Source organism: Vulpes lagopus, chromosome 18 (assembly GCF_018345385.1).
Source record: "Vulpes lagopus strain Blue_001 chromosome 18, ASM1834538v1, whole genome shotgun sequence".
NCBI lineage: Eukaryota > Metazoa > Chordata > Mammalia > Carnivora > Canidae > Vulpes > Vulpes lagopus.
The window spans coordinates 30284493-30312414 of NC_054841.1; the positions used below are offsets into that span (position 1 = coordinate 30284493).

At 42.4% G+C, this 27922-nt stretch overlaps 1 protein-coding gene across 1 annotated transcript; it reads left to right on the top strand.

Annotated features, from left to right (window-relative positions):
- PANK2 (pantothenate kinase 2) lies at window positions 1–27693 on the top strand (the record flags this gene model as incomplete). The annotated part of the gene is given in 8 exon segments (XM_041732392.1): window positions 1–51; window positions 53–557; window positions 13918–14270; window positions 18571–18824; window positions 19947–20123; window positions 21765–21888; window positions 23479–23604; window positions 27127–27693. Coding segments are annotated over 8 exon segments (1641 nt in total), but the record flags the coding sequence as incomplete, so codon positions are not given.
- Window positions 27694–27922: the final 229 nt, after the last annotated feature.

Consider the following 27922-nt stretch of genomic DNA (forward strand, 5'->3'; position numbering starts at 1 on the left):
TCAGCGGCCCAGCGCGGATCCCCTCCCCCGCCGCTCTCCGCCCCGCCCCGTCCCCGGGAGCCTTTCATTGGACGGAGGCGCGGTCGATCCGCCTCGAGGGAGGGAGACGATTGGGCGCGAGGCCGTCGTGCCGCCCCCGGCCTATGCGGATTGGCTTGCTGCGCGTTGGCGCAACGGAAGAGGCGGCCGGCGGAGGGTGCGCTTCTGCTTGGGCTGGGCTGCCGCGAGGGAGGAGGCGACGAGGGGCTCGGCGCTGGGGGCCTGGCTCGGGCGGCAGCGGTGGCTGCTGCGGATGGGAGCGGGCCGGCTCGGCATGGCCATGGAGCGCCACGGCAGAGCGGCCGACGCCTCCGCCTCGTCGGCGGGGGAGCCGGCGCCCGAAGGGCCTGATGGGCGGCGGCGGGAGCTGCTGCGGCGCCGGGCGAGCAGCGCGTCGGAGCCCCCCGTCGGCGCCTCGGCCTCGGCGGAGGGCGTTCGGCGAAGCCGGCCTGGCTCCTACAGCGGCGCCCCCTCGGTCTCCCGCCAGCGCGTCGAAAGCCTTAGGAAGAAGCGGCAGCGTAAGTGCCCGGCGGGTCGTCCTCGCGACTCGCCCTGCCCCCTTCCGGCCCGGCCGCCGTTTTTCCCGCGCGCCGGTGCGGGGACAGTGCCCCCGCACGGTGGTCCCAGGTTGGTGCAGGGGCTGACAGCCGACTGGAGGCCTTGGGTGCAAGCTCGGGGGGATCGGGGATTCGGGCCCCCCGCCCCCAGCCCTCGCGCGCATTGGTCCGCGCTCCCGGGCTAGGGAAGTGGAGGGGCTTTACCCAGGACTCTCCCGCCCCTTAGCTCCTGGCTCCTCGGGTAGTCTTTGCCCGCGAGTCACGTGATTTTATCCTTGGGAAGGCTGCTTTTGACTCTTTTCCACCGCCTCCCCTCCCCCTCATTCCTTTGAATCGCCAATGTCTGTCTTCCGTGGGTTTCCAATCCCTTTAATCTGAAGATTTCAGGCTTCCTGGAAAATGATTAACTGGCCCTTGAGTTGCTTGCAGGCCTAAAACTGGATTCCGTATTCTGGGCACTTAAGCTTTGGCTGCTTTTCCTCCCGTGAGAATTCGGGTCATCTCTCGCCAGATGTGTCTGTTTTCTTTGCATTTATTTGCTGATACGATTCAGGACTGTAGCATTCTGGGCATGAAGGCTTTATCTTTTGAGGGAATCTTGGCAACCTTGGCAGTTGCACGTGCTCTTTCCGGAGAATCCATTTCTTCATTTTATTATCAGGCTGCTTTTTCTGCATTGTGATCTAGTCCAGGTATTTCCTTTGCTTTTCAGGTCTTCGTTTCAGGTGCTCTGTCTAGCAGCCTTTGCTAGTGTTGAAAGTATCCTCTGTCTTAATACTCTAGTATGAGCTTTATCACATAGTGTCATTTTACATACGGTTAGATTTTTTTTTTTTTTTTCTGTCGTTGCCAAATTTCTCTTTCAGGAAATCAGCTTGTTTTAAATGCAGATTATAAGAGTGAGGGAAGGGATCCCTGGGTGGCGCAGCGGTTTGGCGCCTGCCTTTGGCCCAGGGCGCGATCCTGGAGACCCGGGATCGAATCCCACATCAGGCTCCCGGTGCATGGAGCCTGCTTCTCCCTCCGCCTGTGTCTCTGCCTCTCTCTCTCTCTCTGTGACTATCATAAACAAATAAAAAATTAAAAAAAAAAATAAGAGTGAGGGAAAGTGGCAGGATGAGTGTGAGGTCTTTATTGGATAGTCTTCTATCTTAGCCCAACCACCTGGTTGCTTTACTTTTATCTTCTACGGTTGGATGATTAAATGTTAAATGTAGCCCTGTTTCGCTGTGAAAAATTTGGGAGTCTCGATTATTTTGTTCTTTTCTGTTGGAAGAGGGATTAACTGCTTTCAACCTATATCATTTTTCGAGCCAGTTACCTGGTCTGTTTTTTTATTTGAGAAGCAATCTGATTTTTAAGCAATGTACAATATTCCTTAATGGTTTTGTACTACATTGTTAGAAATGGATGTAAATTCCAGAGACTTAGCAAATAAGAATCCCAGCCGTGCAGCCAACTCTTTTTGGCCATTGGCCATAAGGATTCTTTTTTTTTTTTTTTTAAAGATTTTATTTATTTATTCATGAGAGACACACACACACACACACACACAGAGGGGCAGAGACACAGGCAGAGTGAGAAACAGGCTCCATGCTGGGAGCCTGATGTGGGACTCGATCCCGGGACTCCAGGATCACGCCCTGGACAGAAGGCAGGTGCTAAACCGCTGAGCCACCCAGGGATCCCCGGCCATAAGGATTCTAAATGAGTATTGTATTTTGGGTGTTTGCAGTGTTCAGGTACTCTTAAAAATTTTTGCACTCCAGGATCGCGCCCCGGGCCAAAGGCAGGCGCCAAACCGCTGAGCCACCCAGTGAGTCCCACGTTGGGCTCCTGACATGGAGCCTGCTTCTCCCCCTTCCTGTGTCTCTGCCTCTCTCTGTCTATAATAAATAAATCTTAAAAAAAAAAAAAAGGGATCCCTGGGTGGCGCAGCGGTTTGGCGCCTGCCTTTGGCCCAGGGCGCGATCCTGGAGACCCGGGATCGAGTCCCACGTCGGGCTCCCGGTGCATGGAGCCTGCTTCTTCCTCTGCCTGTGTCTCTGCCCCTCTCTCTCTCTCTGTGACTATCATGAATGAATAAAAATTAAAAAAAAAAAATAAAAAAATAAATAAATAAATTCAGGGGTAGCACTCCTCAAAAAAAAATTTTTTTTTTTTTTTGCACTCTTCTGAGAGCTTTAATGACTCATTAGTACTCATAACTCTGTGGTAGGTGGTAGTATTTCATTTTACAGATGAAAAAACTGGCACATTTGCCTCTTGTAAAATGGCTTGTGAGAGGTGGAATAGAGATGTAAATTCAGGAAGTCCAGCTTCATACATCCTCTTAACCACTGTGCTTTATCAAGTTGTTCATATTCTGTTAGCTGTTTCTTCATTGCTCTAAATCCAAGCATAATCTTCATCTTTTGTATTCAAGGTTTACCTGGTGGTGAAAATTTCTAGCTACTGTGGAAGTGCTTCCAAATTTTGAACATAAAAATGACCTTGGAAGTTAAAAATGAAGATTCCGTGGGTCCAACTTTTTTTTAAAAATCAGAATCTGGAGAGAGTTCCAAGAAGCTGCGTTTTAAAAGTCGTATTTTGTAGGTACAGGTGGCTCAGACAGCTCTGGAAAACTCTGGTTTAGACTATAATGGGGAATGGGGTAGCATATAAGGTGATTTTGAGACGTCTTTTAAGGAACGAAGACAAATACGTTGTAGGGCTTATTTTTTGTTTTTATGTCTGATTATTTGCCATGGTTCCCTTTACTGCTTTCTGTGATAAATCATGAAAGCTATATCTCAGGTAATGAGACCTGCCAAAGAAATAAACAAAGTATTGTTCTTCCATTTGTTTTTTCTTTTACTACTCAGGGATGTACCTGTTAGATGGAGAGGCATTCTGTTGATTTCTGAACCCTCCAAGAATGGTTTTCAACTTTGAGAAAATTCAATAAAGACTAAATCTCTGATTTTATCTTTGGGAAAGTTGGGTATAGGGTGGTGCCACCATTCTTTTGAGATTAGCAAGCCTGGTTCTGATGTCCTTACAATACTTGTCTAAAGGGAGGAGACTAGTCGTCATTTGAAACTAGAAGGAGCTACTCATTTTATTTTAGGAATTCTTGTGGGCCCTGGTTGCAGTCCTGTTTGCTACACATGTTCCCTAGAGCAGTGTGATTCTCAAACCTGTTCTCATCCTGGACTTACACAGGCATTAGGGAGGCTAGGCATGTCTGTGTCTAAGAAGTTCTTTGGAAGTTTTAGATTAGGTGGACTGTCTCATAGGATTGAGAGAAATACCAAGTAAAGAATGATTTAACATGATGGAAACAAAGATGCTAATGATAGCTATATAGTGCTTACTTGTTTGTGTTAGATACTGCTGTATATTTTATAGACATATCATTCAAGTCTCACAGCTATCCTGTGTGGTAGGTATTTTTTTATCCTGGGTTTCCAGATGAAGAAACAATGTTAGTGAAATTTGTCCTTTGTCCAAGGGCATAATAGTGAGTTGATAATGGAGCTGTCTTTTGATTCTAGATGTCTGACTTCAGACCAGTGTACTTGACTCTTCCCATTTTTGAGTGGGGGAAGGTACATGCAGTGTAACGCAGAGCAGTTCTCGCATGGAATCACTCAGAAGCTTAAAAAAAAACCTTCAGGTCTGCAAAAGAGTCTAAACATCTGTTTAACCTTTAAAATTTTATTGAGGCATAGTTACATACAGCAAAATGTGCAATTTTGACAAATGTGTACAGGCATGTAACAAGAGAACATGTATTTTAATTGAGGGTCCCACATGTGCAGCAGATGTGCAGGAGGTGTGGGAACCTGCGATGAGAGTGCCTTGTGGGTCGGGGCATGAGCTGGATCTTTGCAGGTGACTCTCAAGCATGTTGTAGCACGCCAGAGAGATCTTTGGGACATACTGCTTTTGGACTCATACCAGTCATGGAGTATCCTTAACCGCCATTGATCTAGAAAATAAAGCTTTTGTTTGTAGCTTGACGATACTAGCCTGGCAAATGGATTGGTTATCCTTGGCTTTTGGGGAGCATCAGTATTGGCAGGATGGAATTGGTGCTGGGGCCCTGGGAGACTGCCCCTTATTAGGTACAGTGTTTCATCTTCAGCTGGGGAATTAGGAAAGGCAGCCTGTTTTTGAGAGACAGAATGGGAGAGGATGTTTTTTAACCTCTTTATCAACTTTAAATCTAAATGAAATCAAAGTAACTTGGCCCTTCATTCTGGATGTACAACAAATGTGAAGCATTAAGCAGGGCCTAAAAACAGTCCAATTATGCAGCTGTGTAAAATGGTACGGTATGTTATTTTAGGGGCTATATGTATGAATCATGCATTTAGGCAATATGTTTGTTCTGTGTTGGTATCCCTGCCCTCTTTTTATCTACGGGGTATTGTATGCAAGAAGTGATGTATACTATTAAAAATCTTTTGCTTAAACACGTGTTAAAAGGAGAGAGAAGGAATACAATAGACTGTAGGCTGTTAGAAAAGAATAGTTATTTTGACTGGTCATTTAAAAGGACAGTGATGTTTATTGGGCTTTAAATTTATAACCTAGTGAGCATTTTTCAGGTTCATATCATGGGGTATCTTTATTTTTAGGCACTGTTCTTTGTCATTGTATTATGTTCTTTATCAGTTTATGTCAGTAAGACTACCGTGTGAAGACCCCTTTTCTAAATAATGGCTTGAAGTTTTCTTTCTAAAAATGGAAGCCATCTTTAGTTTTTAGTTTCTAAGTAGTTTATTAGGTTTTGTGTGTTTATATTTCCTGAATGTAGAATTTATTATTGAGTCTGCTGGTTTGATAATATATAATATTTTATAAGGATCTAGTCACCAAGTTAAAACTATTTTGGGAATAAGAATAATTATTATTAAAGTATGTCTTTTAAGGTGGGGCCAAGGATTGCTGCATAGACCAGCCTTGAGGTTTGGGTTTGCAATATCTTAACCAGTTGTGGTCTGGTAAAGATGTAGTTGTAATGTTGGAAAATTGAACACACTTTTATAAACCATTTATTTTCCATTGGGAGGCATTTCAATTGTTGAGAACCATTATGAGACAGACATGATGCTACAGATGGTTTTACGTAAAACCTGTGATGGAGAGTAAATTCTTTCTAGAAATGTGTCCTAAGTCAAGTATGGATTGTCTAGATTGAGTACCATGAGGCCTTAGATCAGGAAATAGGCTAAGGGTTGCAAATGCACTAAAATTAATGGTATGACTCACTAATTAGAAGTGATAAATAGGTGTTCTGTTGGTGAGATAGGAAGAATGTGATGATATAGCAAAAGTGCCTTTTTCCATGACTTTTCCCACCAGAAGCACAGTGTTTTGAACAAGTATTGGAAAGCTTATTACAGTGTTCATTATATTATAATATCTGGGGCACTCTTGCTGACAGTGATAGGAATCTAAACCCCTTTGGACAGGCTGAATGTTGAGAAATAATTTTGTGGCCCGACACAGTTCTCTCAGCCATTATCAAAGAACCTGTGTTTAATGGACCTCCCATGTTTCTCAGTGTTTCTCCATTCTTGGATATGTAAATGGTTTGATGAGTGCACTGAAAAATCCTGAAGTGGTTAATGGCTATAATAAGCATATGAATTGAGTTTTGGTTAAGACTTTTTTTTTTTTTTTAAGATTTTACTTATTCTTGAGAGACACAGAGAGAGTGAGGGAGAGAGAGAGAGAGAGAGGCGGGCAGAGACCTAGGCAGGGGGAGAAGCAGGATCCATGCAGGCAGCCTGATGTGGGACTTGATCCCAGGACTCCAGAGTCCTGCCCTGAGCCAAAGGCAAACGCTCAACTGCTGAGCCACCCAGGCATCCCTCATTATTTTTCTTATTTTTCTTTATATATATTGTCGATCCTGCTAATTATTTAAATATGTGATTTTTACTCAACTGCTTTTTAATTTTATTTATATGTGTTCTGTCCTCTTAGGTTTGTATAGGTACTTGTGGAAAGAGGCTTTTTAGCAAGTCTAAGATTGAGTCCCGCCTCTGCCTTTTCTTGACTATGACGTTGGGCTCTTTTGCACTTCTGTCTTCTTATTTTGCTTTTTTTGGAGGGGGGTGAAGGGGGAGAGGGAGAGAGAGAATCTTAAGCAGGCTCCACACCCCATGCGGAGCTGGACGCAGTACTCAATCCCAGGACCCTGAGATCATGACCTGAGCCAAAATCAAGAGTTGGTTGCTTAACCGACTGAGCCACCCAGATGCCCCTACAGTTTCATTTCTTATTCTGTAAAGTGGGATGATTATAGTAATTGCCTTATATGGTTGTTGCAAACATTAAATAAGCTAATATAGTCAAATGGCTAATATAGTGCTTGGCTGTTAATAGATGATCATTTAAAATATAATAGCCATATGTTAATGTTTCAGTTTCTTAAAGAAATGGGAGTAAAGCTTAATTTAGAGTCTTCCATTGGTCTTAGATATGTCCAAACCTTCAGGTTTCAACTCTGTTGATGTGATATGTTTGTTGGTGGAGTGCTGTGTCTTTGGTAAACACAAGGTTGGCAGTTGATGGTCAAAGAATGGTGCTGCAGATAGAAAAACAGGAATCAAATTTCCTTGCTGCCATTATATTCAGCGCTCTTGTGTTCTTGAGTGAAGAAACTTTTCTTGTAAGTGCCAAAGACAGACTTTTCATGATTTGTGCCAGGCTGGGTTAGGCCTGTCCATAGAATTTTTGTAGGTGTAAAAAAAGATCGAGGACTATCCCTGGGACTGATGTGGAATGGCTGCTGGGGGCAGTCAATCACAGTGTTCTCTTTAGAATTGCATTGACATTGTTAGACTAATTTGACATTAGTCAAGAGAATTGACATTTTAGTAATACTCAATGCTTTCTCCTGGAACAATGTACATCTTTACACTGCTATGATTTTCAGTACACTATTTTAATAGTGATTGTACATATTTAGTTTTAAGATTTATTTCTAGGTATTGTTATATGTGACAATTTCCATGTCATTTTCTTGTTGGGTTTTGCTTATTATATAGGAAAAGCAATTGGTATTTGTATATTTCTTTATCCACATACTAAAAATTTTTTTATTGTTACTTTATTTTTTAAAGATTTTATTTATTCATGAGAGATAGAGGGTGAGAGAGAGGCAGAGACACAGGCAGAGGGAGAAGCAGGCTCCATGTAGGGAGCCGGATGTGGGACTCAATCCTGGGTCTCCAGGATCACACCCTGGGCTGAAGGTGGCACTAAACCACTGAGCCACTGGGGCTGCCCTGTTCTGTTATTTTAATTGATACTCTTAATTTTACTTTTTTGGACTCTGTTGAGGTAATTTCTTTTTTTTTAATTTTTTTTTTTTTTCTATTTATGATAGTCACAGAGAGAGAGAGAGGCAGAGACACAGGCAGAGGGAGAAGCAGGCTCCATGCACCGGGAGCCCGACGTGGGACTTGATCCCGGGTCTCCAGGATCGCGCCCTGGGCCAAAGGCAGGCGCCAAACCGCTGCGCCACCCAGGGATCCCCCTGTTGAGGTAATTTCTAATGTGAAAACCATCTTTTGGGGATGCCTGGGTGGCTCAGTGGTTGAGCCTCTGCCTTTGGCTCAGGGCATGATCCCGGAATCTGGGATTGAGTACCGCATCAGGCTCCCTGCAAGGATCCTGCTTCTCCCTCTGCCTGTATCTCTGCCTCTCTGTGTGTGTCTCTCATGAATGAATAAATAAATCTTAAAAAAAAAAAAAGAAAAGAAAGAAAAAAACATCATTTGTGTACTGAGAAAAATCTCTATTGACCATGATGTATTACTCCTCCTGCATAACTGGATTCTGCTGTTTAATAATTTATTTTTATTTATGTATTTTTTTTTAAGATTTTATTTATTTATTGATGAGAGACACACAGAGAGGCAGAGACACAAGCAGAGGGAGAAGCAGGCTCCATGCAGGGAGCCCGATGCGGGACTTGATCCTAGGTCTCCATGATTACACCCTGGGCCGGAGGCAGGCGCCAAACTGCTGAGTCACCCAGGGGTCCCCCTGTTTAATAATTTAATACAATTTGTTGTGAGATATTTTTTTTTCTAGTTTTGATATGAGGTTAGAATGACTTACGAATCTTTTTAGATTTTTCTGTGCTCTAGAAGCTCTTAAAAGTTTGCCTGGAAACCATTAGGACCTGGTGCTTTTTTTGTTCTTGTTTAGGTGGTGGATCTTTGACATCTTTTAAAAATTTCTCAGTGCTTTTGTTTTTTGATTATTATTTTTTAAAAATTTTTATTTATTTATGATAGTCACACAGAGAGAAAGAGAGAGAGAGGCAGAGAGAGAAGCAGGCTCCATGCACTGGGAGCCCGACATGGGACTCGATCCCAGGTCTCCAGGATCACGCCCTGGGCCAAAGGCAGGCGCTAAACCGCTGTGCCACCCGGGGATCCCTGTTTTTTGATTAAAAAAACATTTATTTGAGAGTGAGGGATCAAGAGAGAGCACAAAAGCAGGGGAGAGGGAAAGGGAGAAGCAGACTCCCTGCTGAGCTGGGACTTGGGTCTCCATCCTAGGATGCTGGGATCATGACCTGAGCTGAAGGCAGATACTTAACCAACCGACTGAGCCACCCAGGTGCCCCATGGGTATATACTCTTTTAACTTTGAATTTATTTATTTTAATTTTTTATTTTTATTTTTTTTAAGGAAAAGCTCTATCTTCTTTCTTGGATACCAGAAATTTGTCTGTTTTAATGGCTTTTTAAAATCTTGATTTTTATTGATCAGCTCTACTGTGGCTTTGTTCATGAGGTGATGGTCTTTTCTCTTTTCTTTTCTTTTCTTTTCTTTTCTTTTCTTTTCTTTTCTTTTCTTGATAGTCACACACACAGAGAGAGAGAGAGAGGCAGAGGCACAGGCAGAGGGAGAAGCAGGCTCCAAGCACCGGGAGCCCGACGTGGGATTCGATCCCGGGTCTCCAGGATCGCGCCCTGGGCCAAAGGCAGGCGCCAAACCGCTGCGCCACCCAGGGATCCCTGATGGTGTTTTCTGATTTCATTTACATCTTGCTTTTATTTTTAATAATGCCCTTCTGCTTGGGGCACTTGGGTGGTGCAGTTGATTGCCCAACTCTTGGTTTCAGCTACCGTTGTGATCTCAGGCTTATGAGATCGAGCCCTGCATCAGGCTCTGTGCTCAGCACAGAGTCTGCTTGAGATTCTCTCTCCCTTTTTCCTCTGCCCTTCCCACTCGTGTGCATGCTCACTACTCACTCTCAAAGAAATCTTTTTTTTTTTTAATAAATATTTTATTTATTTATTCATGAGAGACACAGAGAAAGAGAGAGGCAGAGACACAGGCAGAGGGAGAAGCAGGCTCCATGCAGGGAGCCCGATGTGGGACTTGATTCGGGGACAGGATCATGCCCTGGGCCGTAGGCAGGCGCTAAACTGCTGAGCTAGCCACTTGGGCTGCCCTGTTTTTTTTTTTTTTTATTTTTTTTTATTTTTTTTATTATTTATTTATGATAGTCACACAGAGAGAGAGAGAGAGAGAGAGAGAGGCAGAGACACAGGCAGAGGGAGAAGCAGGCTCCATGCACCGGGAGCCCGATGTGGGATTCGATCCCGGGTCTCCAGGATCGCGCCCTGGGCCAAAGGTAGGCGCCGAACCGCTGCGCCACCCAGGGATCCCCTGTTTTTGTTTTTGAACTGATTTTTTTTCCATAGTTGTTTGAAGGTCATATGTTCATTTTTTTTTTCTTCTGGAGTTACCTGTAAATTTTGATGCATTTAAACCATCACTTCTTTCTTTTTATTTAGAATTAATCAGAATCTGTGTCTTCTTTCCTCCATCAAGACAGAACCTGCAGTTTGCTTCACTTCCCTCTCCTTTCTCTTCCTTCTTCAACTTCCTGTGTTGAAATCATGTATTTTATTTTATTTTGCTGACTTTTTTGAAAGTCACATGTATTGCTGCTTCCTTTGCTTATCATTGTTTCTTAAAGCTCATACCTTTTGGATTCTTTGTAATATTGGAATGCATTTACTAATTAGAGAAGGTTTTTGACTAGTAAACATTGAGCTCTTTCATGTGTGAAAATTTCTTTTGAAGGAAGCCTGGGTGGCTCAGCAGTTGAGCCACCTGCCTTCTGCCCAGGGCTGGATCTTGGAGTCCTGGGATCAGATTGAGTCCCACATCGGGCTCCCCCCATGGAGCCTGCTTCTCCCTCTGCCTCTGCCTCTGCCTCTGCCTCTCTCTCTCTCTCATAAGTAAATTAAATAAATAAATAAATCCTTTTTTTTTTTTTTAAGATTGATTATTTATGATAGAGAGAGAGAGAGAGAGAGAGAGAAAGAAGCAGAGACTGGCAGAGGGAGAAGCAGGCTCCATGCTGGGAGCCCGATGTGGGACTTGATCCCGGGACTCCAGGATTGCGCCCTGGGCCAAAGGTAGGCGCCAAACCGCTGAGCCACCCAGGGATCCCCTAAATAAATAAATCTTAAAAATAAATTTCTTTTGCATTCCTCCGTGAAAGCTGATTTTGCTGGATATATTTCAAAATCTTTTTCCTTTTAACCTTGAAGCCAGTGCTCCAATGTCTTCTAGCATCTGTGTTGGTGATGAAAAATCTAATTCCGCCTTTATGTGATTTGTATATCTTTGAAGTAATTCAGTTTTTTTCTTTGGAAGTTTTTAGGATTTCTTTATTTCTTTCAAAAAAATTTTTTTTAAAAAGATTTTATTCAATTTTTTGAGAGAGAGGAAGAGAATGAGCAGAGGAGGGTCAGACGGAGAGGGACAAGCCGACTCCCCTGGGGAGCCTGACAAGGGGTTCGACCTGGGGATCATGACCTGACCTGAGCTGGAAGGCAGCTGGCAGCCAGCAGCTGCTTAACCGCTTAACTAGCTCAGCTACACAGGCGTCCCTAATTTCATGACTTTTTCAATAGCATGTCCTGTCTTGTCCTTTCTCCGTAAATTCCTCTTAACACTTAGTGAACTTGAAGATTTATGTCTCCCCCAGGAAATTTCTGGGACTCAGAGAAGGTATATACCGGACTTCCTGTTCTGTGTTTCTCTTTTTTTTTTTTTTGTATTTCTATATATATTTACCTTTCCTTTATATTTGAGAGGCGTTTTGGGAGAATTTCTTGCTTTTGTTTTCCATTTATTTTTTATTGTGCCCATTTTGCTGTTAAATATATCTGTTGAGTTTTATTTTGGAAATAGATTTGTTCCTTTTTTTCTCTTTTATAAAACTCTTTATTGAGGTATAATTTACACACAAGCAGCTGTACCCATTTAAAGTGTACAGTTCCATACATTTTGACAGATTGTATACACCCGTGAAGCTTTCCCCTCAAATCTTTCCAACAGTCAAGATTTGGGCACTGCAGTGTTTTCTGTACCTGTACAGTCCCTCCCTCCCTTCCTCCCCTAGCCAAGATCTACTTCCTATCAAATGCAGAAATGATTGCTTTGTGTTTCCTAGAGTTTCATGTAAAATCAGTCATATGGTGTGTAGCCTTTTGTGCAAGGCTTCTTTTACTTAGCCTTAGTTTTTGTGACTCATCTGTTAAGTATATAGTAATTTGTCCTTTTGTCCTTTTTCTTTTCTTTTTTTTTTTTTTTTGCTTTGGAAAACTTCACTCCCCTCCCCCCAACTGAGAAGTTAACATTGATACAGTTCACAGATTTTACTTAGATTTCATCAGTTTTATATAAACTCTTTTGTGTATGCATATTTAGTTCTGTATAATTTTATCACATGTAGATTTTTGCAGTCACAGCCACAGGTGACCAACATTTCTTAATTTCTGATTTTTCCTTGTGGTAGCTTACTCATTTTTCATGGATCAGATCTCATTTTGTCTCTGAAGATACTCATGATTATTTTTAAGTCTACTGTTTGTTCCTGCAATTCTTTCTTCAGATGTTTAGTTTCTCATTTTTGTGTTATAGATTTCCCTTTTGGTGATCCTAATTTGTAAAGTGATCATCTCTGTTTTGAGGATTGCTGTTGTCAGTAGATGCAATGTCTCTTTACCTGTCTCTCAGGATGGATTGTACAGATATATGGCTAGATATAGGGGCTCCTCATTTCTTCTGAGTGATAGTAGCTACTTGGGTGCCATTCTGAGTTTTTGGCTTAAGTGCCTGTGTTTATTGAAGACTTTGCCTGGCGGGGTGGGGGTGGGGTGCAAAGAGCAGGGAGGGTGGAGATGGGGAAGTGGTTGGTCTGTCTAGTTGTGCCAGATGCATTCCCCACCAGATCACCCATGACCACAGAGTCTGCCCCTGTTTCCCTATGGCAGCCACCCCTATATACATGTTGGTGGAGCACCCCTATGCGTTCTGAATGTTCATAGCTGCTCCTAATTTTTATAGCATTCCTCTTTTGATGGTTCTGGACAGTTACTGCCTCTATCAACTTAGTTCTGCTGATTGTATCATTTCTTGTTTCGCAGAACTATTTTGGAAAATAGTATATCAGTAAAGCTCTATCTTTAGAATTTCTATGGTCTAAGCTGGGAGCCAAGGCATGCATGTCTGTGCAGTCCACCTTGATCTGATCTCCCGAAGCCATTTTTTGGGAAGGATTTTTTGGGAACACCTATAACTCTGAAACGCCTATCTCATTGAAACCTTTTATTTTGGGGACATCAAGTTTCAAGAGACAAATTGACCATTGGAGCTTACGTGTTACATGGGAATTTCCTCTACCCCAGTTTGCTTATTACACTGGAGCTCTGGGACACCTGGGTGGCTCAGTGGTTGGGCGCCTGCGTTTGGCTCAGGTCGTGATCCTGGGATCCAGGATCGAATCCCACATTGGGCTCCCTGCGAGGAGCCTGCTTCTCCCTCTGCCTGTGTCTCTGCCTCTCTCTCTCAGTCTGTGTCTCATGAATAAATAAATAAATCTTAAAAAAAATTAAAAAAATAAACTGGAGCTCTGAAAAGTTTTAACATTTCTTCTTTAAGCCAAGGGAAAGGATGTAGATTTTCATTCTCAATCCCCCTCCCCCAGAGTTGAGGTTCATAGGTAGTCATTTTGTTATTTTTAAATATTTCATAGTTTAGTTTAGGCTTATTTGTACAAGAGGGTTGATTGGTGCAATATTCTGATTTTTTTTTTTCCTGATCGTTGTGGTTTTTTTTTTTTTAAAGATGTGCTTCCAAATCAGAATCCTATTTCTTTTCCCAAATCCCTTTTTATATTTATAGTACGTGGAAACCTCAAGGTATGAATAACTTGCTAATCTAGTACATTTATGTTTAGTTTTCAGAAAAAAAGTTCTTTTTTTTTTTTTTCTCCATTTAGTTTTTCCATGGTTTGGCTTGGATATTGGTGGAACCCTGGTCAAGCTGGTTTATTTTGAACCCAAAGACATCACTGCTGAAGAAGAGGAGGAAGAGGTGGAAAGTCTTAAAAGCATTCGGAAGTACCTGACCTCCAATGTGGCTTATGGGTCCACAGGTATTCGGGATGTGCACCTGGAACTGAAGGACCTGACTCTGTGTGGACGCAAGGGCAATCTGCACTTTATACGCTTTCCCACTCATGACATGCCTGCTTTTATTCAGATGGGCAGAGATAAAAACTTCTCAAGTCTCCACACTGTCTTTTGTGCCACTGGAGGTGGAGCGTACAAATTTGAGCAGGATTTTCTCACAGTATGTATTTTGCAGCTTATATACAGTTTATGGTAATCTGATTTTTTAAAAAAAAGATTTACCTATTTATTTGAAAGAGCAAGTGTGTGTATGAGCATGTGCAGGGGAGGGGCAGAGGGAGAAAGGAGAAGAGAATCTTTAAGCAGACTCCCTGCTGAGCATGGAGGCTGACATGGGGCTTGATCCAACAACCTGTGACCCATGAGATCATGATCCAAGTGAAAACCAAGAGCCGGGTGCTCAACCAACTGAGCCACCCAGGCATAATCTGATTGTTAAAAATAATACCAATAGCAAGTGGTGGAATCATTTCTGTTTCTAATGGAACTTGAATTTTCTTAAGTCAGATTAAGATTAGCCAGAGGGGGGATCCCTGGGAGGCGCAGCGGTTTGGTGCCTGCCTTTGGCCCAGGGCGCGATCCTGGAGACCCGGGATCGAATCCCACATCGGGCTCCTGGTGCATGGAGCCTGCTTCTCCCTCTGCCTGTGTCTCTGCCTCTCTCTCTCTCTCTCTCTCTCTCTCTCGCTCTGTGACTATCATAAATAAATAAAAATTAAAAAAAAAAAAAAAGATTAGCTAGAGGAGTGGTAGCCAGGGGTTAGCCATCTAGAGCTTGTTGTGGAGTTTATTTTTTGCCTGATTCAGCTAAGTTGAGAATCAGCAGCAGTGAAAGCATAGCATTTTGTTCTTCCAATGTGGAAAAGTAGCAAAGCTTTGATAAGCAGACCAAAGAACTACTTAATGAGGAACATGTCATTCAGTCTTGAATGATGAGGGCACCTGGCTGGTCAGTTGGGAGAACGTGCGACTCTTGATCCTGGGGTTATGAGTTTGAGCCCCATCCCATGTTGGGTGTAGAGATCACTATTAAAAAAAAAAAAGTCTTCAACAATGACATTGAAAGATAATTTGGGGGCGGTTGGCTTGCTCAGTCGGTGGAACATGTGACTCTTGATCTCAGGGTCATGAATTCAAGCTCCCCTTTAGGTGTGGAGCCTACTTAAAAAGATAATTAAAAAATTAAAAAAAATAATTTTTACAATGTCATTTCATGTCAAAATTGTTTCCAGTCTTGTCTATTATATAATTTCTCCTGTCCCCCTCAATTGTTTCTTGGCAGGTTTACTATTAAAAAAAAAAAACAAAGAACTCTGGTCCACAGCAGTGGCATTTTGGTCTTAGGGCTTGTTGGAAATAGTTAACAGAGGAGCCTCCTCTCTCCAGATGCCTTCTGATGCGTATTGTGCTCTTGTCATAGGAGTCTCTGAATCATGTGTGGACCCTGGGGATGCCAGTGGGTATCTGATTTTTTCATTCAGTGAACACTGTGCAAGGTCTTAAGGCTATGTCCTTTGAGGTGGATGTGGGGGTAGGGTTGGTGGGAGAGTAGACCAATGGGTTGGCCAAGACCTGGACCTTCAGGGTTCATTATAGATTGAAAATATCTTCAGTGACCGTGTTTTTAATGCCACTAATGAGAATGTGATTCCAGAGGTTCTGCCTTTGCCTCTGTCATTCTTTCCTTTTTTTTTTTCTGTGTGTCATCGTATGGTTTGTGACTTTGTCCTCTTTCTTGGTCTTCTGTCTCCTGTCTTTCTCTTATCAGTGACCATAATACAGAATTGACATGAATTTCTTTTTAACAAGTTTCTATATTCTCTGCTTGAATTTCTTTTGGTGGTTGGTTTTCAGTGGTTCTCTTCCACCCCTGAGTTTTGGGAAGTGTAGCTGGAGGAGAAATGGTTCCCTCCTTTGTGGAAGCCTCATAGTGGGCCCTGGATCCTTTTTTTTTTTTTAATCTCATTTTTTAGATAGATAGATAGATAGATAGATAGATAGATAGATAGATAGATTTATTTATTTATTTATTTATTTATTTATTTATTTATTTATTTATTTATGATAGACACAGAGAGAGAGAGAGAAAGAGAGACAAAGACACAGGAGGAGGGAGAAGCAGGCTCCATGCAGGGAGCCTGATGTGGGACTCCATCCCAGGACTCCAGGATCATGCCCTGGGCTGAAGGCAGGCGCTAAATCGCTGAGCCACCCAGGCTGCCATGGGCCCTGGATCCTAATGGAGATGCCCTTTATGCCCTTTGGAACATATTTGCAAACCATTCAGCTGTTCCCAGAGGTTCAGCATTGTGTGGTAATTCAAGGGGAGGGTGCAAAGTGGATTTTAGACCTGGGGAATTTGTTCTGAGGCTGCAGGAGTTTCCCTTGTATATGCACCATTTTTGTCCTTGAAAAATCGTAGGAAAGTGAAATGCCCATCGAATGCTATTTGTGTATTAGGAGTGACTAGTGTTTAGTAAACCACAGTGAAATATTTTTTAAAATATTGAGTTTACCCTGTTGCTTTTTTAATGTGAATCATTTCCTAGCATACTTGGGTGTGCTTGTTGATGTAGCTCGTACATTATCAGTACCTTGTGTTGGTGAAATCAGCTGTGTATTCAGTCATCTGTTTCATTTAGAGATGGGGATTCATTAGGAATTAGGACATTTCAGGATGACAGGGATTAGAGGAAGGAAAAGGAGGAAATTATAGGAAGACAAAGGAGACCAACTACTTGGGCTCCAGTAGACTACCAGTGAAAAGTGATGAAATGAAAAGCTAGAAATGGAAATGCTGGCACTTGAGATTCATGTGTCAGGAGGCCGGTTTTGAATTCATGATAGCAGGGAGGGCATGAGCACGTATAGTAGGAATGGTGGTGAACACTCCAGGAGCTTGGGTTTGGTCAGAGGAGTGATTTAATATTCTCACTTAGGGATTAATTAAGGATTAAGATGAAGGTATTTGTTAACTTCCCTCTCTGCTGTGGAGCTGAAGAAATTGACGAGTAGAATTAAAGGGGGGAAATATGCAGGGCTAGACCTGATTGTAAACAGAACTAGGTGCCTTAAGTGGGTTGAAGCAGTTTTACCTTTGTCATGTGTATGGAGCATTTGTGCTCGTATTCTGTCACGTGGGTTGGAAGTCCAGGGAGTGACGTGGGGGTGTTCTTTATGCTATCTCTCCAGAGTCACCATTGTTAGAACTTTATATGTCTAGTTTTCTTTGCATGGCTGTGTTTGACACATACACTTGTGTATAAACTTGGCTTTAAAAACAGGCAGGTGGGGATCCCTGGGTGGCTCAGTGGTTTAGCGCCTGCCTTTGGCCCAGGGCGCGATCCTGGAGTCCCGGGATCGAGTCCCATGGGCTCCCGGCATGGAGCTTGCTTCTCCCTCCTCCTGTGTCTCTGCCTCTTTCTCTCTCTCTCTCTCTCTCTCTCTCTCTATGTCTATCATAAATAAATAAATAAATCTTAAAAAAAAACAAAAACAGGCAGGTATCATCCTTATGAAATGTTTCTCAACTTGTTTTTTTGATAACATGTCTTGGGATTCTTTCCACTTCATTCTTAATTGATTGAAGATCCTCTTCACTCTAATTGCTTTACAGTGCTCCCTAATATGAAGAATAATCATTCTTTTATTTATTTATTTATTTATTTAAAAAAAATTTTTTTAAATTTATTTATTTATGATAGTCACAGAGAGAAAGAGAGGCAGAGACATAGGCAGAGGGCGAAGCAGGCTCCATGCACCGGGAGCCTGATGTGGGATTCGATCCCGGGTCTCCAGGATCGCGCCCTGGGCCAAAGGCAGGCGCCAAACCGCTGCGCCACCCAGGGATCCCTCATTCTTTTATTTAAATGGGATTAAGTTGATAACAGTTTTAAATTTTTATACTGCTAAGATCTTTTCATCCTTCAGGGGCTGTAATTGTTTTAGATAGTAAAAAAATCTTGTCTTCCATTTGGACACTTTTCAGCCCTTTGATGTCTGTTTGATAATAATAAAGTGGGGCCTACTTTGGTACTGCTCCATAACCTTGAAGATGATGGTCTTTCGGAAGGCAGATATCAGAGTCCTTGTGGTTCCTGCTGTGTGTCACCAGGTGTTTGAGTCACTTGAATTTCTTGGAGTCGGCTTTCTTACAGGGCTGTGATCTCCCCTGTGCTCCTGACTCAACGTTCCTTCTGAGACCTCTCTTTCTCTGCTTGGGTTTGGGCATGCGTCTCTGCTGCTGTGGTGGTTTGCAGGGGGGGTGGGGGTTGGATTTGGGTCTGTCTGGTCAGTCCATCCTGATGTTTGTTGTCTCCAGGTCTGTTCTGTGAATTGTGTTATAAATCCACATCTGTGAGCACTTCTGTGGTTTATTTAATGTGGAGGGATGTCTTATTAAGCAGTTTCTATTTGTTTGGCTTGTTAAAAAGTCTGAATACATTTTTATTTCATTACAGATAGGTGACCTTCAGCTTTGCAAACTTGATGAACTAGATTGTTTAGTAAAAGGAATTTTATACATTGACTCTGTTGGATTCAATGGACGGTCACAGTGCTATTACTTTGAAAACCCTGCTGATGCTGAAAAATGTCAGAAGTTACCATTTGATTTGAAAAATCCATACCCTCTGCTTCTGGTGAACATTGGCTCTGGGGTTAGCATTTTAGCAGTATATTCCAAAGATAATTACAAGCGGGTCACGGGTACCAGGTAGGTTTTTTATGTAAAGGTTATTGTTTATTCTTGATATCATAATGGGTTACAAGTGAATTTTCAGGTATTGTGTATCCATATGCTTTTAAGAATCTGTTAAAGTTAAGTCAAAATTTTTTTTCTGGGATTATGCAAGCAAATGCAGTTTCTCTTTGAAAATTCTCACATCATGACCTACTTTTAAAAAATCTGTATTGCTTAGGATTTCATTATTTTTGTTCCATAAAATATCTCATTGGCAGACTCCTTGAGCCCAAAGTCCCTGTCCTCAGTCAGTGTATTGTGTGCACACATTGTAAAGTTGCCAAAGCTACTAGGTAGCATTTATAAGAAGTCGAGGCAAGACCCAGCTTTGAAACTGGCCTAGACTTTATACATACAGGTACACATGTGCACACGTATCCCGCCCATCCACGGGATGGTCTGAGATCTAGAAGGTGAGGTACTCAGCAACAGATAAATAATTGGGCAAGCTGAAAAAAAAAAAAAAAAAATTGGGCAAGCTGAAAGGGGAAGAGAAGTGGCAGAAAAGTGGCAGGCAAAAAAGAATATGTTGCAGTTTAAGGATTAGGAATCACTTGAAGCAAAACAAGGAGCTGGGGATTGGGATAGACCAGTTTTTTTTTTTTTTTTTTTTTTTTTTTTTTTTAACAGGTGTGAATTAAAAAATGAGATGAGTAATTTTGGGGGAGAAAACGCATTAAGGGAGGAATTCTTTGTGAAGTGGGGGGCTGATAAGCCAGGGTAACCAGGGCTTTGGAGAGACGAAGGGAGGTGCTAGCATGGCCTGGGTATGGTGGGTGGACCTGCTTCCGAAGCTGCTCACACTCAGCAGATGCTCAGACTGCACTGGGGACGTGGGTGGGGACGTGGGCAGAGATGTGGGCCCTGTGTTTTGCTATTTCGTTTGTTGGCTCACGTGAATATGTAACCTCAAGGTATGTGACAGGCAACAACTTGTTTTTTATCTTTCCACAGACTTGCCTGCCAGTGGCATCTGCGCGATTAGGTTGGGACAAGAGTGGGTTGATGTATGAACGTGGTTTTGGGCTCATAAGTACTACCTTCCTGTTCTTATTTTTAAAATGTTAAAATACTGTGTTGTTTGTTTTTAATCAGTCTTGGAGGAGGAACTTTTTTTGGTCTCTGCTGTCTTCTTACTGGCTGTACCACTTTTGAAGAAGCTCTTGAAATGGCATCTCGTGGAGATAGCACCAAAGTGGATAAACTAGTTCGAGACATTTATGGAGGGGACTATGAGAGGTTTGGACTGCCGGGCTGGGCTGTGGCATCAAGGTAAGGGGGGGGGGTGTGTGTTCTAAGAAAGACAGGAATAAGATACTAAATATTGGGTGTATCTTTTTTCTTTTAAACAGCGTTTATTGAGCTATAGTTTACATACTCTACAGTCACCTGTGTAAAGTGTAAAATTTAGTGGTTTCTAGTACATTTACCAAATTGTGCGGTCATCACCATAATCTAATTTCAGAACATTTTCATCATCCCAGAAAGAAACCTTCTGTCCATTACCTGTCACTCCACATTTCCCCACCTCAGTCCTTGGTAAACATTAATATATTTTCTGTCTTTATAGATTTGCCTATTCTGGACACTTCATATAAATTGTGTCCTATAATACGCGATTTTTGTGACTGGCTTCTTTCCACTTAGCATGTTTTCAGGGTTTACCTATATGGTGGCATGAATCAGTGCTTTGAATCTGGGTGAATTTTAGGATCACCTTGTCAGTGGTTGCAAAAAAGGCAGCTGGGATTTTGATAGGGTTGTACTGAATTTGTAGCTTACGTTGGGGAGTTATTGCCATCTTAACCTTATAAAGTCTTCTGATCTAAGATAAAGTGTTTTTCCATTTATTTAGAATTTTGCTTTTTTTTTTTTCACTGATGTTTTATAGCTGTGATTTTCAGTGCAGTTGTTATACTACTTTTGTTAAATATATTTCTAAGTATTTTATTCTCTTTGATGCCATTGTAAATAAAATGGTTTTTAATTTTTAAATTACTTTTTTTTAAGATTTAAAAAATTCATTTGAGAGAGATAAGCAAGGGGTGGGCAGAGGGAGAAGCAGACTCTCTGTTGAGGAGGGAGCCTGACCAGAGGCTTGATGGATCCCAGCACCCTGAGATCATGACCTGAGCCAAAGGCATCAGATGCTCAACTGACTGAGCCACCCAGATGCCCCAGGAACTGTTTTTTAAATTTCATTTCTAGATTGTTTAGAAAAAGAGTTGTTTTCTTTGTATTGAAATGTGATTTTTAATTATAGAAAAGGAGCATACATAGCATGCTTGTGGACTAATTCCAGGGACTTTGTAAATGCTGTCGATGTTCTGATTTTTGGCATTTGCATATGGTTCACTTTGGTTTCTGATTGGGTTTATGTTCTGCTCACAGTTATTAATGTAGCAATTCTGCTGGTAAAGTACTTTGAAGTACTTTATCTTCCAGGGAAATCTGAAATTCTTAGGGAGTTTACTCTGGTACTTTACTGTCTGCTTTTGTATTGCTCTGATGCAGCTGTTTTCCAGAGCTAATGTGACCATTCAGCTAAGCAAGATGGCTGTGCATTTGGGAATGAATTGCTAATTCCTGGAAGTGTCCCTGACTGCAGAAGGAGCCATGGTGCCTTAGTGTGGATCTGATCAGATCCTAACTAGATGTGCAAAGATCTGTTAACAAAGCTAGATTTTATTGGAATCTGTGAGGGAAAAGCATTTGCTTATTCACAACACGGGAGGGCTTTTGCATTACTCTTTGAGCAGATGCTCTGTTATTTTGTAATAAAAAGTTTGAAGATTTGAACAATGTAGCCCTAGAAGTCACATTTATCTTAGTAGAGTTAACATTCAAGTTCTGTTGGGCTGTGTTGCCTTTGGTTCAGCAGGTGGATATATATATATATTTTTCCCTTCACAGCTTTGGAAACATGATGAGCAAGGAGAAGCGAGAGGCAGTCAGTAAAGAGGACCTCGCCAGAGCAACGTTGATCACCATCACCAACAACATTGGCTCAATAGCAAGAATGTGTGCCCTTAATGAAGTAAGGGGACGTGGATTTCTTTAGATGCTCTGAGGAAAATGCAGAACTTACTAAGCGGGCCTCACCTTGTGTACAACGTCTGTCTTATCCGGACAGTGCCTAAGTGTAGTTGTATGGGGTGGAGTTGTTTCATTGGCGAAGTTAAAGCTCTTCAAATGTAGACTAAACTTCACTGATTTTTTTTTTTTTTCTCAGTGAAGATAAATATTGCCACTGTCTAGAAGTAAAAGTACATCTTTTGAGGAGAAAGTAGGAAGGTAGGAAGGCAGTCAGAACTTCGGGTGAAGGGGACTGTGGGTAGCGGTGATGGCTAGCCATGTCAGATTGAGGTCCCATGCTCCACATAGAGCCCTGGAGTCCCTGGGAAGGCACCTGGAGGAAGTCGCTGAAGCTGGAGAAGACTGGGCAGCCGAGGAGTGCCCATCCACCGCCGCAGAGCTGTCTTTGTGCTTTCAGCTTCTTTACAGTGCTGCCTTGTAGCATTCAGGTCAAGCAGCATTGTACAGGGCTATGAAAGAACCGAGAATGGCCTTCCCTGGGGGGTCCAGAGGTGCAGCTTTACAGCTTGTCCTTATTTACACAATTTTGTTCAAAATACTCTGTTTGATTATGTAGGCATGCGGTTTAAGGAGGCTTTGAAAGGTACAAAAGGATTGTCTCATTTTTTAATTAAAAAGATAACTGTATCAGCATTAAGTAATTAAAAGCATTCTTCATTTGAATATGTTAAAGTTACTGTTTCCTTTATTGCATGTTCCTTTTCCTGTACTTATATATTCTAAGATCTGTTAGTTGTGTGGGTGTACATACCATTTTATATTTTTTACTTACTTAAAATTTCACTGCTGTATATTTGATTTGTTTTTGTATCATCATTCACATAGAGCTGGGCATTTGGTTGCTTGCCAGTGATCGCTCTGCAGGAAGGCATTTTTAAGTGTGAAGCTTTTCTTTGGTTGAATTTTATTCCTGATAAGGAGCTTATAACTCTGGAGTGAGATGAGATTCTCTAAAGAATATGACCATACTTAAGAGTTTTGGTAGGTATTGCCAAGGCACTTTGCACAAGGGCTGTACTAATTCAGATCTCTTCAGCACTGAATGAGTGGATCAGTTACCACAACTGGGCTCATTGTTGGGGTGAAATTTCAGTTAGTTGTTCTGCTAACTTTTAATAGGTTTAAGATGCTCCTTTTTTGGATTACTGGTGAGATCGAATTTTTTCCCGTTGTATTTCTTGTACAATTTGCATATTTTTGTCACTTTCCTTCTTTGAATTGGGGTCTTTTTTTTTTTTTACTTTTCTGTATAAAACATTAATAGCAGTTATTTGTCATATTTAATACAAATGGTTTTCCTAATTTGTTTTCTCTTGTGACATTTTCTGGCATGGTTTGAAGTGGGTCCAGAGTTGTCTGGGTTCAAATTTAAGTAGCCTTGGACTAAATGGATTAAAAGTAAATACTTTTTTATTTTTTGCTCAGCAAATTGCTGCTGAAGACCATGCACATGGTGCTCTGTTTTGGGGTAGCTTTTACAAGAGAACAGAAGTTAAGATGAAAACTAATTGCCTTTTTTTGATGTGCTCAGAACATTAACCAGGTGGTATTTGTTGGAAATTTCTTGAGAATTAATACGATCGCCATGCGACTTTTGGCATATGCTTTGGATTATTGGTCCAAGGGGCAGTTGAAAGCACTTTTTTCGGAACACGAGGTAAGCAGACTTACTTCTTGGGATATGTTACTAACGTGCAGGGCATGCAGTTCCCCCTGTTTTGGAACTTGAAGTAAACGTGAAATAGACTTCAGTTTTTTTGTTTTTGTTTTTTGTAAAAGTATGATATAGGGTTTAACCTTGATTGTAATATTCAAAAGCTATTTTTTACCTGATTTAATGCAAGGGAAATTTTTGGTTTATTTAATTGTGAGCTTCAGCAGTTTCAAAGAAAGCTTGAGGAACACCTATATCTTAAATGTTATGTTCTTTTCTGAACTCTCTTTATATTTTTTCCCATTATGCTTATTTTGTAAATGCATTTACTCTGGGTTCTGCTTTTTTCATTTTGATGTCAGTTTTTGTGTATTGATAGAGTTCCTGTGCCACTTACTTAAAATGCATGTTCTAAAAACAAACAAAAATATATTCCAAGGTTAGAACCACACTTAACACCTAGACCAGCTAGAAATGACAAAATGGAAGAGAATCATTGAATCACTGAACCTGGTATCATCTGTGGAAAGGTGCCCTTCTGTTTTTCCAGCTCGGGTGAAAAAACAGAACCCTAGCTGGGGCGCGGGACCTTTCTTCTGTCCCCTTGGCGGTGGGGCTGTGGAATGGTTTCTTTGCAGTGTTGTTGGATTTTAAATAGTGTTCCCATGAAGTCTTCAGAATTGTTCATGCACGTTCACTTTACCAGTAGTTACGTGAACTGACAATAAGATCTGAAGTGCCATGGGCAGTCACGGTGGCGCAGTGGTTTGGCGCCGCCTGCAGCCTGGGGTGTGATCCTGGGGACCTGGGGACCTGCATGGAGCCTGCTTCTCCCTCTGCCTCTCTCTCTGTCTCTATGAATAAATAAATAAAATCTTAAAAAAAAAAAAAAAGATCTGAACTGCCACCAAGGTTGCTTTTCCCTATAAAATTGCTCTTTTTCCTTTTTAAGTGGCTTCAGTTCAGAGTTAAAATTCAAAGTGCACAAATACCCCTTTTCAAAAGCTTCATGTTGAGTCATTAATTTTTAACTGTGTTTTATTAAAGTTTTTAATTGAATGAATCTGACACGTAGCATTGTGTAAGTTGAAAGGGTATGTGTTACTGTGACGCACTACGTGCCGCCACACGTGCAGCTCAGCCTGAGATCAGTGCGCTGCTGCTGTGGGGGTGCTGGGCATCAGGTCTCTCCAGTTTTTTTACCACTTGTGAGTTTGTACCCTTAAACATTTCTTTACTTTTAATGTTATTAATAAATTGGTACCAAATTATCATTAAGTTGTGTATACCTTTTATATGTATCTTTTTGTGATCTTTGATCTTTTATTTTGCTTTACATTAGAATACAAAGAAACTCTCTTTAATCTCACATCATAGTAGAACTTTCCTCCTCCATTTCTACCTCTTGAAAACCGTTTGGTAGGTGGAACGTGGATTCATTTCTTAGGTTAACTTGTCTTTTTTAAAATCTTCACACCATAAGTTTGAACACCTTCTGGAACCTCGGTTTGACGTGTTATCTTCCTTCCTGCCTGCTGACTTCATTTTCCTCCCTGGCTCTGACACAGCCCTGCTGCCTCTCCTCCCGTGGTGTCCAGGCCTTGGACTCTGGTGTCGACTACTGTGCTAAGGGAAAACGTTGATATTTTAGGCTCTCTGCATCTTGAGGTCTTGAGAACTGTTCGCACACTGAAGTCAGTTTAACTACTGTGAGAGCTTTGTCTGGGTTCCTGTCAGCCTTCTGTACTGTTCTCAGCTTAGCATTTGGCAGCTTGTAATAGCTGACTAGCTTCTGCTTCGTGCTGGGTCCTGGTCTTCAGGGGAGCTCATTATAATGGTTAACTTCATCTTTTGTTGTTGTAAAATAGAAGCTACAGAAAGCCACTGAAAGGGATGCCTGGGTGGCTCAGTGGTTGAGCATCTGCCTTCGGCTCAGGGTGTGATGGAGTCCCCGCATTGGGCTCCCTGCAGGGAGCCTGCTTCTCCCTTTGTTTGTCTCTGCCTCTTTCTCTCTCTCTCTGTGTCTCTTGTGAATAAATAAATAAAATCTTTATGTATATATATATTTATAGAAAAAGCAAGCCACTGAAAACAAAGCCATGAGTCTGTCCTCTGGTGGTGGTGGGGTCCCTCATCGTCCCTTCCTCCTGCTCGGCCAGGTGGCCTGTGGGGTTGTGGGCCGACTCTCATTACACATGGTTTGTGGCTGCCTGTTTTTAAGCCAGGAAACAGGGAGAGGAGAGGCTTCAGCTTCAGCTGTTCTTGTGTTTGGCCACAAGTTTCTTGGAGTAGCTTTCTTTGGGAAACTGGACTGGTTTCTTTGTTGCTTCTGATATTTAGCCTCTTAGCTCATCCTTCTCAGTCTGCCAGCAGGCCTTTCAGGATCTTCCTTCCCACTTTCCTTTTTCAGTCCTTTCTCTCTTCCTGAAAGTGCTTGGCTGTCTGATCATCCATTGGAGACCTTGATGGATTCTGGACCATCAAAGGATTAATCTCTGCTCTGATTCCTGCCATCCTGCCCTTTCTGCCAGCGTGGGTTTTATCTCATATTTTGTTACATTCAGTTCTTTTTCTTTCTATTTCTGGGTTTTAATGTCTTGGTTCTTGATTGTATTTGACTTTGAGTCTTTCTGGCGATGGTCCAGCCTTGTCCTCCTCCAGCCATGCCTCCACCCTCCCTGCTGTCTCCTCTGTTGTTCTGCAGATGGTGCTTCCCATCTGTGCCCCCCACCAAGTGTCGCATCAGGGCACTCTTGTCCATGCCTCCACTGCCTGTTCCTGCCAGTGCTGCCCTGCCCATGGTCTTGTTCCAGATCCAGACATCCAGTTACTTCCTGGGTGTGGCTGTTAGGCCACCTGGGGCCCTTCGGCCTTGCCCAGGCCAGATGGAACCCCTCCTTGTTCACTGCATCTCTTGCTCCCGTGTCCTCGTTTGTTCTTAGGGGCACTGTCACTGGATGCATGGGAGAGACCTAAACCTCCCTGCTGCCTTCTTCCCTGTCTTTAGGCAGGTCTTGAATCCACCTCCCCCCTCTTCGTGGTCTCCCTTACATCCCCAGCCCTGTCAGTCCCCCCTCCCCCACAGTTACCAGCACACCCCCACCACCCCAGCTCTTCTGCTCTGCTGCACTTCATGTCCCATCCTCCCTTCAGTCGTTAGTTGTCTGGAAATGCACCAGGCCTCTGCAGCTTCTCCCATCCTATTCCTGCAGGAGACCGCTCAGTTGGCGCTCACAGAGGTAATGGGGCCAGTGCGGGCCCCAGAGCTGCAGCCCCCACCATGGGCCTTGGTCTTACAGGCTGGCATGCCAGGGTGTCCTGTACATCCAGTCTTCCTCCCCAACCTGGGAGCTCCTCAGAGCTGCTCTGATCCCAGGCTGGCCTTGGGCTCAGCAAAATGGGTGCTCAAGGAACCGGTGTCAGGAATTAAGGGCACTGTTGGCTTTGATACTAGTAATCATATTTATGGTAATATAAGTAAGTCAAAGGAAAATTGCTCTCATTTTTGGTGTACTTTTTTTCCAGGGTTATTTTGGAGCCGTTGGAGCACTCCTTGAGCTGTTGAAGATCCCCTGATCGTTACCCAGGGAGGGGTTCCTGGAACATTCCACAATGGGATCTGTGAACTTTTGTTTTTTAAGAGACTTATTCAGTTTTGTGATTGTGTACTACCCGAATCAAAGCAAGAAAGGACAAGTGTATTTTTCTAAGTCATGAAGATAAATCCTTAAAAATTCAGCCTAAACTAGTAACCAGTAAGGAAAGATACAAAAAAAGTGGACCATGTCTGTGGCAGTGAGGATCTGCTGTGTTGAAGTTGCTCTTCAGTATAGCTTTGTTACACCTGCCACGTATTTGTGAAATTCAGTGTCCTTACTGGAGCCACTTCAGGGGTGGGCTGTTCTGTGTTCAGCTGACTGCGGTTTTGTGTCCTGTCGAACTTGCTAGATGTAAGGCAGGCACTACATGTTGTAATCTAATCACAATGTTAATATGGCCTTGGAGATCATCATCTGTGCATTAACTCTGGTGTGCTATTTAGCCTTTGTGTGAACATACTGAAAAACATGTTTTATTTCAAGGTTCTGTGAACTTGATTGGGCAGAGTAATTCTGTATTTGAAACTTTGGCAATTAAGCAACTTTTGGAAAGGCAGTTCCAGGTTCCTCTCCACACTGCACATCCTGGGGAGGTCTGTTTGGAAAGATGGGGCTTCGTCTACCCTAGGCAGAATTTCCTGGGGGGCAGTGGGGGGGGTGGGGTGGAGGTCATTTTGTCAGAAGTGAGTGTAAGCTAGTAGAAAAAGCACACCTGGAGACTA